Here is a 15606-nt window from a genome sequence, read left to right as displayed (position 1 = left end):
CAGGTGAATAATTGACCATATGTTCGTATATTTCTGTGACAACTGATGGGACTGTATGAAGGTAAATTGGTGCCTAAATGATTTGCATGTGCTGATATTTGTGAAAGTGTAAATCAAATCGAATGCAAAATTAGATTTGTATGCGCACAGAACGTTTTGTAAAGGTGTAAATCAAATTGCACGCATAAGAATAAACTATTAGCAATACTTTAATACTTTGCATAAGTGTAATTCATGTATTGCGAATCTGTAATTGCAAATTAACAAAGTAAATTTGGTGCGTATTCTGACTCCTGACACTTTTGTCACCGATTATGCGCCTAAACACGCCAAAAACACACAAATCTGTGATATGCGAGCAAAGAAAGGGTGTCATGAACAGCTAAACTCACTGAGTGTGTAGAATCAGTCTGTATGTGTAACATAAACTACTGCATACCTGTAAATAACTTGTTTGTGCCATAAATATTCTCCTTTCTTTGCTCGCATATCACTGATTTGAGTGTTTTTGGTGTGTTTAGGCGCATAATCGGTGACAAGTGTAAGCATGAAAAAAGGAAGTCCAAATTTATGCACCAAATTTACTTTTGAAACACATGAATTACACTTATACAAAGCATTAAAGTATTGCTAATATTTTTTCTTACGCTTGCAACTTGATTTACACCTTTACAAAACGTTCTGTGCGCGTGCAAGTTATTTTTACGCTTGCAATTTAATTTGCGCTTTTACAAATCATATTCTGCGCGTGCACATCTTTTAGGCACTAATTTACCTTCATAGTATAGTCAGTGTGGATGATACAGAGAGACTGAGGATCAACAGTGCTTGTTGTCATATTGTACACATGACCGGGGATTATGCGGTAAACGTAATGTTCATCTATAAAGAAATGCGCCATGATTACACTGGCCCCGCTGTGAAGGATGCGTGTCTGTTTTGACACTAGGTATTTTTTTTTTATTGCAGTGGACATGATCGGTCTACCACAAGGCAACTTTGGACATCATTTTAAATCAGAAAGGATGCTTTTTTTTTTTTTTAATATAGAAGTTTTTGTATCACTTTCCATCAGAGTGTGTTGTCCGTATCATTAACATTTATGCATTTGGCAGATGCTTTTATCCAAAGTGGCTTACAGAGCACTTATTACAGGGACAATCCCCCCGGAGCAACCTGGAGTTAAGTGTCTTACTCAAGGACACAATGGTGGTGACTGTGGGGATCAAACCAGCAACCTTCTGAGTACCAATGTATTATACAGAGCACTTATTACAGGGACAATCCCCCCGGAGCAACCTGGAGTTAAGTGCCTTACTCAAGGACACAATGGTGGTGACTGTGGGGATCAAACCAGCAACCTTCTGAGTACCAATGTATTATACAGAGCACTTATTACAGGGACAATCCCCCCGGAGCAACCTGGAATTAAGTGTCTTACTCAAGGACACAATGGTGGTGACTGTGGGGATCAAACCAGCAACCTTCTGATTACCAGTTATGTGCTTTATCCCACTACGCCAGCATCACTTGTCGCACTGTATACCAACTAAACATTTCAAGAATGTCACTATATAGATTTTTGCTTATCGCCCCTGCCACTTGGATATTTAAAGAGGTCATGACATTAGAAATTAAATTGTCCTTGATCTTTTCACATGTTAGAGGTCATTGTACTATAAAACCACACTCTAAGTTTCAGAACTCAAAACTTCCTCCTCACTATATAAAGAGCATTTGTTGAAACAACGCTGCCAAAACGACTCGTTCGCTACTTCCTCCACATTGTGATGTCACACTGGACATTTGCATCTGACCGCCTCCACAACAACACATCAATCGCTTCTGTAGCCCCGCCCAGTAGCGGTGAGCAGTGAGATGACACGGAGAGAGCCAATCAGAACAGTGGGCGTTTACTGTCAAGTCTTAAAGGAGCAGCAGCGCCAAAACACAGTGATAGAGGGTCCGAATGAGGGTGGAACATGATCATGTTTTACTAATAAGGAACGTGATGGACAAGCATGTCGTGACTCCTTTAATATATAAAAAAATCTATACTATATATATATATATATATATACACTGTATAAATATTAAGGTGGCTGGGGGCGGGCGGGGGGGTTAGGGTTAGGAATCACCATCATCGGTGTTTATTGTATGAAGTAATGTCACTTTCTCTGTCTCTTTTATTGTTTTTAATATCTCTCGATCTGTTGGTGTCTGGTGGTTTTGTGTTGTTAGCCATTCAGTGTAATCCCTCTAATACACTTTCTGCATGTATAATGTATTTTTCCCCATTTTGTGCTCTAATCAAACAACATCCAAACACTGCAGCTTTTGGTTTGTTACTTATTCCCTTCCCTCCATCTCTTATGCCCCCTTTTGGTTTCTTATTTATACCAAAATATATCCAACCAGCATGGCAGCTCTAAAGAGGGCCCCGCTAACTGTCCTGTACTAATAAACATCTGTTATTCAAATGATGCACTCGCACAAAGACACGCTGGGACTGGAGAGCAGAGGGAATAGGTGGAGCAGAGGTTCACACAACCTCAAAAAACAAATCTATGCTATTGACGTGAAAAGAAGAACTGTAGTAACTGTAGTGTTTTCATAGAGTGGCTGGCAGAGTCAGAAGAGACCTACAGCTGATCTCCACTGTTGGAATGCTAATAAACCACCTTGTGCTGCTTATATATTCTGCAGCCTAGCACGGCAATACAGCATGAAGTTGATTTGAAAAGTATAAGTTTTACTACAAAAATGGGTGAAAAGGGATGCAGAGTTAATGCTGTTGTATTCTATGGACAGTCATGATGTGTTTATGGATCATTGCAATAATATTTACAATATTTATGCATTTATCCACATCGACATACAGTGCATTCAATCTATACATTTGATCAGTTTGTGTATCCCCTGAGAATTGAACCCATGATCTTAGCGTTGCTAGCACCATGCTCTACCAGCTGAGCCACAGACTGTGATGCAAAGTTGTTGTTGTATAACTGGAGTATTAACCCAGAGATCTTTGCTAGTACTTACTCTCAGGAGCAGTAAGTCTGATGAGGTAAGCCACAGGAACTCCGTAGAGATTTTGAACTTCTACCGCTGCAGCAGAACGAATGGGAGGGGAACTAGGTGTGTGTTTACAGGTGCAGATGTCTCCCTGGGCCTACCCCAATCCTCAGCAGGCTGATTTTGGGTCCTAATAATAACTTGAAAGTGCCTCTTTTCGCCCCTTTTAATTAGTTTCTAGAATGAATACAGCTAATTGGTGGTTCTTAATTGGGTTTAGGTTTGGTACTTGTCTGTTCACATCCCCCTGCACCCACCCCTATCCCTTCTCTGTCTAGGTGAAAAGAAATCCTTACACCCCAGCTAGGGGTTTTATGCTGCTTGTCACTTAGGACTTTGATTTCTTGGCGAATTAAGAGCTATTTAATTAGCAGGGTTTCTTTTTATATCTCCATCTCAGTAGGGGAGAGATTTGGATGGTGTCAGAGTTGAGGCAGTTTAAAGGTAAAAGAGGGAGTTTCAAAAGAAGTGGCTTAACACACTTTGACAGGAACTTGCTGCATTTACAGACTGGAATAAAAATGAATGGAAGGAGTGAATGCAATCACGGAAACATCCAGCATAGTCGAGTAACGTTCAGTTGTGTTAATGTACTCCATTATGCTTTGGGTTAATGGTACGTGAATAGACCGTATGGTTATTCCTTTAAGTTATACGTGCATAACTAGGGCACCTCTTTGGCTACACATTGATTTCAAACGGTCACTTCTGAGGTCTTAATTGTAACGCTTGGTGCTGTTTATAATTCAGGGCTGACCTGGAAGAGGAACTGAACGCTCTGTGTCTGCAGGCAGCCCAGGATAGAGTCACAGTTCAGGACCTACAAGCGTGTCTACAGGAGGAAAAGCAAGGTATCACACATCTGACACTATCCTACCGCACACACGTCACGGGAGACATCAGTCCCGTTACACTAAAGGCCTTTGCACACCCAACGTGAGTTTGTGCCGTGATTTCTCGCCACTAAACGCTGAAGGAACTCGAGGAGGATATCTTGAACCAGCAGTAATGCACAGCGGATAGATCCAAAGAGAATATGTGTCTGATGGTGTGGTAAGCTGTTGTGTTCATTGTGATAACTTGTGCAGTTATACTGAAGTTCTTTATATGCCTCATTTACAGTGAAACGTTATGAAAGCCAATGCATTAGCATTAAACACCAATAACCAATCGTCAACAACTCGTTGTGGCTGATCAAGATCATTGTACTTTTTACATTTTGACCCTTTCAACTGGAACGGCAAGCTCATTATTCAAAAACCTTAAACGCGTGACTCCGAAAGACGGCACAAGCTAATATAAATACCGTAATTATCAGCTGTAATTCCAGTATATGCATCAATAATAATCATTTAATTTACCTGTTAGTGGCCAATAATATACTGCACATCTGTGTGTTATAATGAGGTGTTTTCAGTGCTGAAATTGGACGTTTCTGATGTTTGTGTCGTCAGTTGCAGGTCTTGTTATAGAGAAGCAGTGTTCACTCCGGCACACAGCTCTCAGAGACATGCACATCACTGCTCTGTCACTCATTTACGTGTATGCATTTGGCAGACGCTTTTATCCAAAGTGACTTACAGTGCACTTATTACAGGGACAATCCCCCCGGAGCAACCTGGAGTTAAGTGTCTTACTCAAGGACACAATGGTGGTGACTGTGGGGATCGAACCAGCAACCTTCTGATTACCAGTTATGTGCTTTAGCCCACTATGCCACCACCGCTCCATTTACAATCCGCTCTCCATTCTCAGTGACGTCACAAAATAATTTAATAAAAACAAATGCACCCCTGTTCCTCATGTACAACCACATCCGCTGTCAAATGACTTTTGTGCAATTTTGTTTAAAATATGTAACATTACACCAGATTTGAACTTTAAACGTGCTGTAAGCGATTTTAGCGTTCTGAAGTTTTCACGCGACTGAGCTGTTGAATTAGCCACACACCCTTATTCCAAAGCCCCGCCCTCCAAATATCATTTTGAGACCAAATCCTGTGGCTGTCAAAGTCAACAGTGGCACAATAGCACCCTCATCTGACAGCATTATGAATCACATCCTCAATGATCCACTTCAGATACAACACTATGAGAACGAGCAAAATGATTGACAAGTGAAAAGATCAACATGTTTGTTTGTTGTTTATAAAGTCTACAGCTGTCACAGAGACGGGTGAGATATCTCAGGACACTTATTTCATTAAAATCTTAAAGGGAGAAGGAAAATTTTTTGCACACTTTTCCATGAAAAAAAAAATTGCTTACAGCACCTTTAAATAAGGCAAGGCAAGTTTATTTAAAGTAAATAAAGAAATTAAATAAATGCATTTGAGAATCAATTCATTTAGCTGATGTACTGTTAACACTCGCATCATAACACATGTACTGTGCAAGAATAAACGGAGAATTGGTCAAAAAGATATAATCGCTGTCAACATGGTTTCAAAGAACAGCTCAACCTATATTTTCATGTAGATAAAATGTCAGTGCACTCAGTACAGTGCTCGCACGTGTACTAAAATTCAGACTCTCTGATACAGGAGACACACGTCGCCCACGTGACCTAATCAAGACAGAACACCATCAATAAAATGACTAGCAAAACTGATAAAAGGTTAATTTGACACTGTACAGCAGTTCTGCAGACATTTATGAAAGCCGTGCTTCTGGACTGGCAGTGGAGACCCACAGTTAAGCAGAAGGCTCATCTAGAGAACTCATTAGCCAATCAAGGGACCCGAAGAAAAAAAAGCCCAGCGAATTATGACCTGATTTGTGTCCACATGGACCAGAGACAAAAGAGACGGCTAATTTAAAGTAACAAACATCTCAACTGTCATGGAGATGTGTGCGTTTGCATTCATGGTTTGGAAGCGGTGAGTGTTTGTGAGCATGCACATAGGTGAATAGTTTGTTTTTGTGAATGTGTGCATAAGGCTGCTGGAGAAAGACTCTTCAGCCTCACCTCTGACTGTCCAAAGGTCAGCTCGGGGGGAGGAAAAAAACAGATTCTAAATATTTCACAACATTTTCATTCGACAAATGAGCATCCGCATTCACCATGAAAGTTTTATCAACCCAAGCTGGCTGCTGCCCTCCAAATGTGTTTATTTTCCCTTCCTTAAACAAGCATAGAAACAAAGTTACTCCCGTGAAGACCGAAACACAAACCCCCACTTACACTGATAATTGCCTTTAAAATGAATGTCTATTACTCGACACAAACCTGCGTGATTGCTCCAGGCCAGAGGGCTTTGATTTTGGTTACGAATCCCCTTTTTAAGTCTGTTCATTAATGGCTTCTTTAAGAGCTCCGGCGGATGAATAGATGGTTGAAAAGACATGAAATTATGTGTCATTAATGATAATTGATTTGAGGAGGGAAAGTGGCTGTCAGGTGACCTTATGAGCTTTTGTTCCTTCACCAGAGCTCCTGTTTAGGGAGTTGCAGGAGGAGGAGGTCAGGAGGAGCAGCACCTCCATCAAGACAACTGCCCGAAGAGTGGAACAGACTTTTAAAAAGGTACCAAGCGTTGGCGGCCTGCTATTTACATATTAGGACCTGTTTTGCCTTTAGCAGGACCGTGTCAAGAAGAGTAAAGAGCTGAGGTCCATTTGATTCTTCTTAAGGCACAACTGGCTCAAATGAAATATTTGATTCGCTCTAAAAGGTGACCGATTGTGGATTTGGCTGATAACGACAAGTACTAAGGTGTTGGAAGAGGTTGAGCAATTTTTTTAGGCGTTCCTTACTATGATGGGCACAGACATACGGGCTACAAGCGGACAACATTTATTAAATCCCAGATGCGTTATTGTGCAACCAGTACTGTAACCAAACAAAATGCCAATTTGGTGCATAACGTGGGACTTTTAATTTTAACCAAGCCAGAAACATACTTATTTTTACATTATTTTTAATCGTAGAACAGATATATCGGCCTACCTCTAATTAGCTTATTAATTCAAGAATAGTGCAATGCAAGGAGGTTTACATTTACATGTACGCATTTGGCAGATGCTTCTATCCAAAGGGACTTACAGAGCACTTATTACAGGGACAATCCCCCCGGAGCAACCTGGAGTTAAGTGTCTTACTCAAGGACACAATGGTGGTGACTGTGGGGATCGAACCAGCAACCTTCTGATTAACAGTTATGCGCTTTAGTCCACTACGCCCCCACCATTTTGTCCTTGAGCATGTTAGGTTTTGGATCCCAATGGTCTAAAACCAAAGAAAGTATCGTGCACTTTCAAAATGTTTTTGACCGTGTGATTTTTAGACATCAAGCGTACGATATAGCACCATATAGAAGATAAAAAATCACTTCTCATCAGCTCAGCACTTATAAATGGCTCCGTTTGCTTCCGCTGAAGCTGCCAGTATATGATGCATGCTAAATAACTCGCCCCATCACTCATTTAACACCAGTAAATCATTTGTCATTAGTATTTAGCCGGAGCAGATCAGGGCCACAGTCTATTCAGAAGCACTTCATTTCCCCTAAAGCAACATTTAGGTTAGTGCTTGCTGGAGGGGCTGGCGAGGACTGAGGGAACATTCTGAGCAGAGGAATGAAATGGTTTGTAGAATAATTCGGAGCAGATGATGGCATTGTGAGCTGTGCCAGCAGCTGCCATATGGTTGTGTAATGGGGGCTGTCATCGCCTTTATTATCGAATGACAAGCACCATGTTAAACTTAATAACCCACAGGGGCAGTCTGCTGTTTATGTGCTCTTGCTAACGCATTATAAATGAAATAATTTTTGATGGAGATAGGGGGGGGTCGTTGTCAGCCAGCTATAAAAGGGCCTAATGTTGTTTGAAAGGTGGTGTGCTGCGGCAGTAAGGCTGTGAGAGTGCTAAATAAAAGGCAGTGATTTGCCTGGGGGTATACACCCAGCAGGCATCCCCTCCTCTCTTTCACACCCTCCACCAGGATTTGACAAGCCGTCTAAATGGCCCTCTTTTATGTTTAGCCATGAGTAACAAAATTGGAGGGAATCGTAGACTGCCTGTCGGCCTGCATGCTCTAAAATGGCCAAAGCGAGAATGAATTTAAAAGCACAAATGTTGAAAAAGATGCTCTGCTTGAAAGGATGAGGTGTTGATGGGCACACGTGTGCTTGCTCTCATAGATAGAAGAGTTACAGAGTCAAATGGTTTCTCTGGAGAGCGAGATTGTGCGGTTGCGGGAGGAAAATCAGGTGCTACGGGAAGGGAACGCAGCACTGGCCGGGGAGCGGGATGATCTGCAGGCCAGAGTTCAACTCCACCAGCAACGTGCCGTCGCCCGTAAGGAGGCGGAAGAAGCCCAGGCCAGAGCAGAGCAGAACAGATTGCTTGATCAGCTGCACGGCTTCAAGACCGAAGCAGAGAAGGCCGTTAAATCGGCAGCCCAGGCCAGACGCAGGCTACTCAAGCTCAGACAGGAACTGGGAGTCCTGCGAGCAGAGCGAGATTTCCATCGGTCTGCAGCTAAACGCAAGGTGAAAGCCGTCACACTGGCTAACAGCAGGATGGGGTCCAGAACCGGCTGGGTGAAAGCCTCCAACGGAACGCGGGCGCAATCAAAATGGAAGAGGATGGACAGTCCCACCAAGGACGACTGGGAGGACATGAGCGCAGACAGGTACATCCCCCACCTTGTCTTTTTATCTGTCTCTTTCCCGCTCTCCATCTCTCATGCTCTCATTATTTTTCTGACTGTAGGGACAGCACACATATGCATAAACACAAGCAATCGGGTGATTGAATCCCAGCTCCTGTCTATTTGGTATTCAGAAGACAGGAAAAAAAGAGGAAGGGGGCAGAAAAGAAGGGGAAAAAATGTCAGATCCTTTGAATTATCCTGGGATGTCTTGCTAGGAGCTTATTGACTGAAATTTGCATGTAGAATTAGCCACCTCTGAGCAGCGGAGTTGAACCGGTGCCAGAAAGCACCTGAACCCACCCGCAGCCCCTCACTTTCTGCCCAATGCCATTTTCCCACTGTCATGAGCCCTGAAATTGACAGTTTGGCAGGTTAATTTAATTTGTGCTTCCTTTGCATATTCACCCCCTGACAGAGGAGGTGTTCCAGGCGAACCCTGGCTGATCAATTTAGTTTTCCTTTGACACCCCTATTCCACAATGAAGCCAGCATCTCCTCTTTCTCTCCTCCTCTTCCCGTTCTTGCTCTAATTTAACGGGATCAATTTTGAATGACTCTGTTCGGCTCACTAGCAGATGTCTACAAGCTGTTTAACATCCCCCAAATCAAGCAGTATCTTCAGTAATTATTTCCTGAAATTTTTATGCTGGAATCTGCGTTTGGGTTAATGGCAAGACGGATGGCATGATGATTTCCATTGATACCAGTTCACAGATTTATTTTACCCAAATGCATCACTGCCTCCACAGAACAGCATGCTGGAACCTTTCCAAATCTTCCTCTAAGAGGCTTCTCAATGACACAGTGCAGCGTTTAGGAAGGAAGAGCAGTGCTTTAGCTGTTTAGTTACACACCACGTCCATGTTTAATTGAAAGATTCAGATTTGAACTGGCAAAGGAGATATTTGGGATTCTTCTGGGGTTTTTTGGCTCGTTGTTATCACATGGAATGTCACAAAGCTGTCCAGAGTATATCTATTAATCTTGGTTCATAAGTAAATCTTTTCTCTAAATTTTTCTTCACAGTGAAAATGAAGAATTCTCTGACAGCCTAGAAAGTCGATACTCCGCTCAGACCCGTCAAGCACCTCAGAAGCCCAAGGTTTGTTACGCAACAATATTTTATTCTGTAGAAATCGACAATGTTGCATTTCATGTGTTTGGCTTACATTTAAACAAGCATGTGTCTGATCTGCGAACGAGACAGAATAACTCTAGTTACCTTCGGCTGATAAAGGTGTGCCACCTGCAGGACTCGTGGGCTCGTTCACCAAGCTAATCAACCTCTGACTGGTTACACACAATTTATAGGTTTCAAACTGGAATGTACAAAAAAAGTTCAAATTAATATTTGAAGAAATGAATTCTGCTTTGTTACACATGTTTGATATTTATGCCCAAAGACATTTTAAATGGCCTCTTTCCATTAAAGCAAAGTTAAAATATGTTCTTCTTGACTTTAAGCAGTTGCGTTGTTTGGGAGATGCGCATCAGCGGTGTCTATTCCTGTAAATGTGATCTCTTCTCGGCAGTCTCTTAGGGCTCTGTTGGCTCTCCCCCATCCCCTCGGGGAACATGGAAGCTCCATATCTTCTGCTTTTTTCCCTCTTTCTCAGCTCTACAGCTGTCAGCCTTCTCTCAGATCCTGCCTGAATGCCTCTGTGTACTCATCAACCGTGCTGGCTCACATCGGCGTGACAGTGGAGCATAGCGCTGCACCGCCCGTGTCACACTAAAGAGCTTCTGGATAAATCCGTGATCAAACCCATAGAGAGAGGGAGAGAGACTGATCAAAACCTTTTTAAATAGTGTTCGATACAAACGGGGAGGGGAAAGCCGGAACTCCTTTGATGTGACTACAAACGCTTCCTCTGTGTCACTCCGCTGTGAGCCGCCACGTTGCGTTATGTTAAACTGTTGCCCCGGCTTATTGTGTCATGTGTTGTGTTTCCACCTCCTCCCTGCCTGCAGGGCTGCAGGTACATGCTGATCTGCCCCATAGAAAGGCCTGAGGAGGATTTGAGCTCAACCCGGACTCAAACTAGAAACATTCAACGTCAAGGTAATTACCTGATACAACTTAGCACCTGCGTGGCGCAGAGCAGCAGCCAATGTGCTTGATTTCTTGAGCTGGCCGTATCTAATAAAGTCTTGATCCTATAAACAATAAGCAGAATCATTTTCCCTGGTCAGGTGCAAGTGTGTAATTTCAGAGCCTCTAATATCACCCAATAGAATATCAAAAATATTGATTGGCTAAATTCAGAATGTTATACTACCATCAGAGTATTGTGCCACGTCCATATACTGCAGACAGAGTGAGGGGTACAGTGTATGTGACCAGAGTAGAAGCAGAGTGGCATGATTTGCCCGGAGCGAGCGGGTGTTTTGAAACTCGGAGCGTTACTGTTTATTCCCACTCCCAGAGAGCTCCACTTACACTCCATTACGAGCACAACACCTGTTAATGGCTTATAATGCAGCACGAATTCACCATGATGAGCACTATTGGCATGAAAGGACATGTGATATTATCAGATGGAATGTGATCAATACAAATGTATATTGAAAATGAATGATGGCGAAGGAGAATGGGAGTGGGGAGGTGATTGGCATGACCAAAGGTTTGTTGTGGAATCTTAAAAGGCGTGTGTCCAGACAACACGGTAATGTCAGTTGACACGTGGAGAGAAAAATGTCAGATATAGATTTCTCTCCCCCCACCCCATTAAATATTTAAAATTATTACACTGCTCTGGAATACTCTATTTCTGACTGGTCAACGGCGCCATCTAGCGGTCTGATATTTGTCAGTAACAACCGCACATCCACTTATCAGACCATTTTAAAATATTTTAAAGATTCAAAAGTGTGTTAGACATACAGTTATAATAAGACCATCAAAACTCATCTAGTCCTATTATTATATATATATAGTGTGTGTGAGTGTGTGTGTTTGAATATGTGTGTGTGTGTGTGTGTGTGAATATGTGTGAGTGTGAGAGAATATATGTGTGTGTGTGTATGTATATAATTATGTATTTATTTAATTTAATATTTATTTTTCGTTTTGGTATTTGTTTATTTTTTTTGGTAATTAATTTTATTTATATATATTGTTTTTTTTTTACAATTTAAAGATTCATAGCTAGAATTATATAGATATATTTATTTCTATAGATTAGATTATAATAATTTATAGTTCATTTATTTAATCCAGAGAATGTTTCATATGTAATATAAACAATTGAATAGGCTTGGGCTAATGTTACTGTTCCAGTTAAACACACTGTAGCTTTTCTCCAATTATTCTGCATTTATTTTTAATTTAATAAATTTTTTGCACCGAGATTTGTGATATTTAAAAGCATACTGAAATGAGGGTCTGACTATCACCACTGGAGTCGCGAGTTTGAATCCAGGGCGTGCTGAGTGACTCCAGTCAGGTCTCCTTAGCAACCAAATTGGCCCGGTTGCTAGGGAGGGTACAGTCACATGGGGTAACCTCCCTGTGGTTGCTATAATGTGGTTCTCGCTCTCTGTGGGGCGTGTGGCGAGTTGTGCGTGGATGCCGCGGAGAATAGCGTGAAGCCTCCACACGCACTACGTCTCCACGGTAACGCGCTCAACAGGTCACGTGATAAGATGCGTGGATTGACGGTCTCAGACGCGGAGGCAACTGAGATTCGTCCTCCGCCACCTGGATTGAGTGATTACAGAATGCTTTGAGCACGGAGGGGTAATTGCTGCAACTCACATATTCTGGTATGGGTAATATGCTATTCCGTACAGATAATTGTTTTCAAACAGGTTTCCCAAATACTCCCACTGCCATCATCCTTCTTCCAATGATCGGAAAAACAGATTATGGTTATAACAACAGTGTTTACTCTTGTGAAGTCAACCTACAGATGGCATTATAGTGGTGTCTGCACATTAAATCATTATTCAAATCATTACCTCCTTGTACGACTCTAGTACATTTGAGTTGCTATTTAACAACTGTAAGTTAGTTTCAGTTGTATCCACTGCCACCTTCAAAGAGACTGTAGTATTGAGTGTGTCCTCTCCTCCACCTTCAGATGTCTCACAGCAGATGATGAGGAAGAGGAAGGTAACAAAGCCCACTGCTGTGTTGCGCCAGAGTCTTCTGTCCCTTAAGCAGCAGGTTGCAGCTCTACAGGCCGACAGAAGAGCAGCACAGCAGAACCAAAGACAAGCACAAGTACAAGTAGACTCCCTTCTCCAGCAACTCAATGCCAGCAAGCAGCTTTCAAAGGTAAAGCAGGACTAGAGTGTCATTTTACTGTCTCTTGACTTTGCTTTTGTTCACTCTTGGAGTCTGATTATTGTCTGGTTACTATTGCACATACATAGACTTCATGTGACCCTTATGTATAGTGGCCCCTAAAAGTAGTGTCAACTAGCCTAACTTAGTTTAGCCATATTTGTAAAGACTCAACTGGTGTATGTGAGATTTCTTTGTGGATGTGGGTTAATGATACTCATTTTATTTGTTACGTTTCTCAAAAACACCCGCTGTGTCTCAGGTGGTAGAGCGGGTCGGCCACTAATCATAGGGTTGGCGGTTCGATTCCCGACCCACACGACTCCACACTGAACCCCAAGTTGCTCCCAATGGCAGGCTAGCACCTTGTATGCAGCTCTGGTGTGTGTGTGTGTGTGTGTGTGTGTGTGTGTGTGTGTGTGTGTGCGTGCGTGCTTGGGGGTGTGTGTGACGCAGTGTAAAGCGCTTTGAATACCGTTAAGTTGATGTTTTCAAGTTTTACATTCAGAGTTAAACTCAGGAGAGAGTCCTTGAGTCTGTTAAAAGTCAACAAACTGAAAAAATAAAACCAAAGTTTGTACGGATTTCATAAAATTGGTATTGAAAAAAGTATCGTTGAAGTCAAGGTATCGGTGCTGATATCGACATTTTTTGGAACGATACCCAGCCCTAGGCGTAACGTTTGGCATTATCTCTTATTAAAAATACTCATTGAAGCAGTTTAGTTTTAAATTCAAGGTGTAAGGAAAGTATTTTAGCAGTTTTTACTCTATGGTTACACCATCTTTTCCACTTAAGAAAAAAGTTACACCACTTTATTTAATTGTTTTTGTACTGGTATGTTGAAATGGTAAGATTTCTCCGTTTGGTCATCTGGGTTATCCTTATTTGGTGTGCAAGTACTGTATGGGTCACTGGATGTGACTGATGTGCACACAGTGTTGTGTGTTGGCTGTGTGATTGTACTGAGCTGGATGGGTAACAGACAGAAGCTGAATAAAGACCACAGGCACGTCTTGAAATGACAAGCCAATTTGAGACTTGATTGAGTCAAACAGAAGGTCAAGATGAACATCCCCATCTCTCTCTCTCTGCAAACACACCCTGCTGCTTATACACAGCTTAAGGAAAGAATGCAGAAAGTGTGTGTGTGTGTGTGTGTGTGTGTGTGTGTGTGTGTGTGTGTGTGTGTGTGTGTGTGTGTGTGTGTGTGTGTGTGTGTGTGTGTGTGTGTGTGTGTGTGCACGTGCGCATACATGTTTGTTTGTTTGACTCTGAATCGTGCAGTATTAATGGAGTGCTGAAAGGGCAGCAGGTCTGTGCCCGCACACACTGCCCCGTCCTGCCCTGTAGTGTGATCACTCTCTTTAATTGGCTTGAGGTGGTGTGTCCAGATTTGATAATCTCAACAGATGATGGCAATCAGAGAAGTGTGTAGAACAGACTGTAATTGATCAATGTTAATTTGAGAGTTTTGTTCCGTTTTTCCTCTTTAGACTTATTTAAGACAGACAGAGAGACAGACAGAGAGAGACAGACAGACAGACAGACAGACAGAGAGACAGACAGACAGGGAATCAAGGGCAAAATCACAAAACTGCTCAAGAGTCATTTCTCCTCGAGGGCCACCGCCCTGCAGAGTTTATATCCGCCGCTGCTCATACACACCTGCCTGTAATTGTCAAGTAATCCTGCCACATTAGCAACTGCCCTCTAATTACCACAATATGTCTGCACGTCCTTAATATTGGAAAGGTCAAGAGCCGCCAGTAAACAAGGACAGATGTGGTCTGCAACAGGCAGCAATCGTCCATTCCAATTGATTTTTACAACATTTGGTGGGTAATAAATGCCAGACAATTTTGCATGTGGCAAATTATATGAAATTCCAAATTAAACCGTTTTAAAACGCTTGATATTAATAATCACAGAGCACCACCTCATTGCTTCAAGCTTCTTATGAAAGCAGTGGGACTATTGATCATAAATGCAACCCAAGAAACCATAAAAGAATCTAGCCATCCAAAAACATTAACAGTGTAATATATCTTTAAATAACAATCATATCGGTCATTACATGACAGAGAATTGCACTAAATGGTTTTTATTGTTGTGGTTTTTCCTTGGCTGACAGATGTGTGATGGAGGCGCAGAATAAAAAAGGCTCTCGAATAGATTATAGTCTACAGGAATCAAGATTTATTACTTATTCTTCCCATTTAAGCATGTGAGCGCTCTCTTCCTAACCCTCATTATTATTACTATTTTTATTATCTAAAATCATGAACTAGAAAGACTGATTTCCCTTTATGTGTTTGACAGCATCACCGTATTGTCCATTTATTTGTAATTTTTTTTTAATGTATTTTTTATTCCATTTATTATATGTAGATATGATCATTTGTAATGTGAATTCTCAATAAGTTGTATTCACTATGGACTACATATTGTCGTAGGTTATTGGTGACAATATAAGTATTGATACGGTATAGATTACCTACTGTATGCTAACTTTACACACTATGTATTATATAAACGATATGTGAAATGTTGACCATTGCAAGATGGCGTTGGTGTTAAC

At 41.7% G+C, this 15606-nt stretch overlaps 1 protein-coding gene across 1 annotated transcript in view; it reads left to right on the top strand.

Annotated features, from left to right (window-relative positions):
• The window catches only part of cntln (centlein, centrosomal protein), a 108626-nt gene that overhangs the window by 65824 nt on the left and 27196 nt on the right, over nucleotides 1-15606 (top strand). Inside the window, exons 14-19 of the mRNA XM_052137275.1 lie at nucleotides 3829-3929; nucleotides 6510-6604; nucleotides 8223-8716; nucleotides 9764-9839; nucleotides 10709-10799; nucleotides 12820-13016. Of these exons, the coding sequence (XP_051993235.1) occupies nucleotides 3829-3929; nucleotides 6510-6604; nucleotides 8223-8716; nucleotides 9764-9839; nucleotides 10709-10799; nucleotides 12820-13016 (1054 nt within the window). The remainder of the gene's footprint in view (nucleotides 1-3828; nucleotides 3930-6509; nucleotides 6605-8222; nucleotides 8717-9763; nucleotides 9840-10708; nucleotides 10800-12819; nucleotides 13017-15606) is intronic.

This window comes from Xyrauchen texanus, chromosome 11 (assembly GCF_025860055.1).
Source record: "Xyrauchen texanus isolate HMW12.3.18 chromosome 11, RBS_HiC_50CHRs, whole genome shotgun sequence".
NCBI classification, from domain to species: Eukaryota; Metazoa; Chordata; class Actinopteri; order Cypriniformes; family Catostomidae; genus Xyrauchen; species Xyrauchen texanus.
Note: the sequence above shows the minus strand (reverse complement) of the source record. Positions and strands in the feature narration are given on the sequence as shown.